The following is a 4303-nucleotide window of genomic DNA, read 5'->3' as shown; positions in this document are numbered from 1 at the left end:
TGTGATCGTTCCTTACCGCAGGGGCAACGAGTTCTTCCGCACACCGACATTATAACTCGAGAAACTGTATGATCCCTTCCCGTCTGTAGGATATGATAATATACCTGTAATCATCAATTCCTCTGAATTTTTTTCCTTTTCAAGTTTTCAACGTAAAAAAATTTTGGTGTCTCTATTGACGATCTTTCTTCATCTGAGTGTATACTGAATTCTCGTGCAATGCCAAGACGATAATTTATCACTCTACCGCCGTGAAATCTATCTCTAACACACATCACATGTACATTTTTCAAATAAAAAATTATGTAAAAATTGATTGAACGAGTATCTATATACATTCTTGAGATTGAAAACAAACATCCCTTCTAAATTGAGATAGTTTTAGACGTATAATTGTCACTTTTACCGCAATCATCTGGAGGCGGAGCGGAAGCCTACGAGCGGGTCGAATCGAGCACGACTTTTCCCTTGGATCATTATTAGTGTTTAAACTCCAACTAATCCTACAAAATTATTAATTTACTACCTATTAGAAAAAAACATAAAATTCTAATTAAATGTATGCTTATGTCAACGAATGCATCTTTCTTTGAAATTAAATTTAAAATTATAAAAATTATTCGTCCTAATTTGAAAATTATCCAGATATCAAAGGCGTAACAGCATGACAATCTGCAATGAAACATACCAATTCATATAAAACAGATCAAGGAAAAAGTTTAACTTTTTCTTTATCTATGATTAAAATATTATATAAACATATAAATCTTGAAAAAATCTATGATTAAAATATTATATAAACATATAAATCTAGACAAAAAAAACACAATATAAAAGGGGGTAATTACAAAAAAACACCTAAAATACTATTATTTATAAATTAAGCACCCAAATGATTTTTTTGAACAGTAAGATTTCTGCATGTAATTGGCTCCAAATAAAAAAAAAAATATTTAAATTATATTTATAGGATAATTATATGTTGCTTTAAACATTATTCACCTGGAATTCACGGAAACGAGCGATCACCGCGCTGATTCAGCAGAGCATCTGGACCACACAAAATCCCACGTGGAGCACCACCAGCGAAAACGTGATGAGAGTGGGGCCCGCGCAAGCCCGGCTCTCCCGCCACGGCCTCGATGCCGGTCATGACTTTCAGAGCGTGGTTTCTCGGCATAACCTCTTGCGCCATTCTCATCTTCCTGAACACCTTCTTCACCTACCGCACGCAGCCAATGACCATCTCGGCCATCCTCATGCAAATAGCCGTGCTTTTCGTCGGCAGATTCATGGCTGCGACGCTGCCGAACAGGGAGGTAAGGCTGTTCGGCGGGCGCTGGTGCTTTAATTTGAACCCGGGGCCGTTCAATATTAAGGAGCATGTTATTATTACCGTATTTGCCAACTGCGGGGTGTCGCCAGGGGGAGGGGATGCCTATTCTATCGGCGCCATTACGGTCATGAAGGCTTATTATAAGCAGAGTATCAGCTTCCTCTGTTCTCTCATCATCGTCCTCACCACGCAGGTATATTAATGAGCTTTACTGTTAATTTGACAGAAAAATATGTCAGTGGTTCCAGATGCATCAGAGAGCAAGAGAATCAAATTTGATCTGAAATTTATGACATTTGTATGAGAACTATTTGATAATGCAGACATTTTTTTTTATTATACAGTTGATTGATATTCATAGAACAATAAGATAATGATAATAATATACTTGTAAAATATAACAATAATGTTATAGTGAAAATTTCTCAGCTGCTTGGCTATGGTTGGGCTGGCATGTTGAGAAAATACCTAGTCGAACCTGCAGGAATGTGGTGGCCAGCTAACCTTGCTCAAGTTTCTCTATTCAGGTTTACTCCATTGTTGCTCTGCTTCATCAATCTCGATATTTTAATCATGCATGCATGCATATATATAACTAGTTCTTGTATTCTGAAAACGACGCAGAGCTCTGCATGAGAACGAGAACAAAGATCCGCACCACAAAGGTCCAAGCAGAATGAAATTCTTCCTGATATTCTTCTTCGCCAGCTTCTTCTACTACATTTTCCCAGGGTTCCTCTTCCCCGTCATCTCCTTCTTCTCATGGGTATGCTGGGCATGGCCTCACAGCCTCACTGCTCAACAGATAGGCTCCGCCTACAGCGGCCTTGGCGTCGGCGCCTTCACCTTCGACTGGGCTGGCATCTCTGCTTATCATGGCAGCCCTCTGATAACTCCCTGGTTCTCCATCCTCAACATTGCCGCCGGCTTCGTCATGTTCGTTTACGTCATAGTACCTCTCTGTTACTGGAAGTTCAACGGATTCGGCGCCCGCAAATATCCAATTTTTTCCAACAAGTTGTTCACCTCGACGGGCCAGAAGTACGATACGACTACAGTCTTGACGCCGGAATATAAGCTCAATGTGCCGGCTTATAACAGCTACGGGAAGCTTTTTCTCAGCCCTCTGTTTGCGCTCTCTCTGGGCTCCGGGTTTGCCAGGTTCGCTGCAACCCTTACCCACGTTGCCCTCTTCCATGGCAGGTATTTTATCTCATTTTTTTTATTGATGCATCATGAACATTTTAAAAATTTACACATAATTGCTCTTCTGCGTGATTCTGTAGAGATATTTGGAACCAGAGCAAGTCGGCAGTGAACGCAGAAGAGGAAAACATACATGCGAAGATGATGAAAGAGTACAAACCGGTGCCGCATTGGTGGTTTCTCATTCTTCTAGCAGGAAGCGTCTTCTTCTCCCTCTTGATTTCTTTTGTGTACAAGGAACAGGTTCAGTTGCCATGGTGGGGGATGCTCTTTGCCTTCGCTCTGGCCTGGCTTGTCACTCTCCCCATTGGCGTCATACAAGCTACAACTAACCAAGTTGCCATCTTTTTCATATCGATCAATTCCTTTCTTTCGATCGTATCGATTTTAATTAATGAATGATTGACAGATTTGATTATTTCTTCCGCAGCAACCTGGATATGATATCATTGCGCAGTTCATGATCGGATTTATATTGCCTGGGATGCCGATAGCCAATCTTCTCTTCAAAATATATGGAAGGATAAGCACAGTTCATGCTCTCTCCTTTCTTTCTGATCTCAAGCTTGGTCAGTATATGAAGATTCCCCCACGGTGCATGTACGCCGCCCAGGTAAGAAAAACTCATATATCCTTCCTTATATCTCTAAGTGGGATCAAATTTATGAAGGTCTGTACGTTCTCTTACCGTTTCCGCATGTGCATGTACGCCGCCCAGGTAAGAAAAACTCATATTTCCGTCCTTATATCTCCAAATGGGATCAAATTTATGGTCCGTACGTTCTCTTACCATTGGCGCAATCCATCGAACAGCTTGTGGGCACACTAATCGCTGGCGCAATCAACCTCGCCGTAGCATGGTGGATGCTCGAAACCATCGAGAACATCTGTGATACTGACGTTCTTCCCTCCGACAGCCCATGGACTTGCCCAAAATACCGTGTAACCTTCGACGCCTCCGTTATCTGGGGTCTCATCGGCCCTGCGCGCCTCTTCGGTCGCGCCGGCCATTACCACCACCTCGTCTGGCTCTTTCTTGTCGGCGCAATCCTCCCTTTCCCCTTCTGGATCCTCAGTAAATGCTACCCAAAGAAGAAGTGGATCGGCCTCATAAACGTTCCTGTCATCTTGTACGGATTTGCCGGAATGCCGCCGGCGACGCCGACGAACATAGCCAGTTGGCTCATAACCGGAACGGTTTTCAACTACTTCGTCTTCCGTTACCGGAAGCGGTGGTGGCAGAGGTATAATTACGTCTTGTCAGCGGCGCTGGATGCGGGGACGGCGTTCATGGGAGTGCTCATCTTCTTCGCGCTGCAGCAGAACGAGAGGGTGAAGTTGAGGTGGTGGGGGACGGAGGTGGATCATTGCCCGCTGGCCACGTGTCCGACGGAGAAGGGAATTGTGGTTGCAGGTTGCCCGGTATTCTGATTGCCATGCGAGCTGCCAATAGGAGGTAAATGCGGCCAAAGCAAAGCATACGTTTTTTTTTTATTATTTAGTTTTGTTGATTTCTAAATTTATGTGATTTATTAAGTTGAGTGTAAAATAAAAATTTTATTGGTTATTTTTATATTGCAATTATGAACGTTCTAAATTGAATTCAATTTTTATTTATATAGTCTAGCTTTATTAAAATTGTTGGATATTATATATAATGATCCTGATATTTTTAGTAAAAATCCTGTCAAGGAAAAATTTTGATCTGATTTAGTTCAATTAAAATAGTTTTACTAATGTATTCACCTAAGAAATTATAAA

The 4303-nt window shown here is 41.7% G+C and overlaps 1 protein-coding gene across 1 annotated transcript; it reads left to right on the top strand.

Annotated features, from left to right (window-relative positions):
* Positions 1 to 1145: 1145 nt before the first annotated feature.
* Positions 1146 to 4060, top strand: LOC110037630 (oligopeptide transporter 3-like). Its single transcript, XM_020742329.1, has 6 exons — positions 1146 to 1529; positions 1766 to 1863; positions 1961 to 2539; positions 2623 to 2878; positions 2973 to 3155; positions 3356 to 4060. The coding sequence occupies exons 1-6, from the start codon at positions 1152 to 1154 to the stop codon at positions 3971 to 3973; spliced, it is 2112 nt and encodes a 703-aa protein (XP_020597988.1). The 5' UTR covers positions 1146 to 1151; the 3' UTR covers positions 3974 to 4060.
* The last annotated feature ends 243 nt before the right edge of the window (positions 4061 to 4303 follow it).

The sequence above is a fragment of the Phalaenopsis equestris genome, unplaced genomic scaffold, assembly GCF_001263595.1.
Source record: "Phalaenopsis equestris unplaced genomic scaffold, ASM126359v1 Scaffold222430, whole genome shotgun sequence".
In the NCBI taxonomy this organism is placed as follows: Eukaryota; Viridiplantae; Streptophyta; class Magnoliopsida; order Asparagales; family Orchidaceae; genus Phalaenopsis; species Phalaenopsis equestris.
Note: the sequence above shows the minus strand (reverse complement) of the source record. Positions and strands in the feature narration are given on the sequence as shown.

Bases quoted from the DNA above. Each gene is read 5' to 3' on its own strand.
- LOC110037630 (XM_020742329.1), top strand. From the start codon at position 1,152: ATGACTTTCAGAGCGTGGTTTCTCGGCATAACCTCTTGCGCCATTCTC. The intron at 2,540-2,622 runs GTATTTTATCTC...GTGATTCTGTAG, and splicing joins GTTGCCCTCTTCCATGGCAG to AGATATTTGGAACCAGAGCA. The intron at 3,156-3,355 runs GTAAGAAAAACT...TCCATCGAACAG, and splicing joins GGTGCATGTACGCCGCCCAG to CTTGTGGGCACACTAATCGC.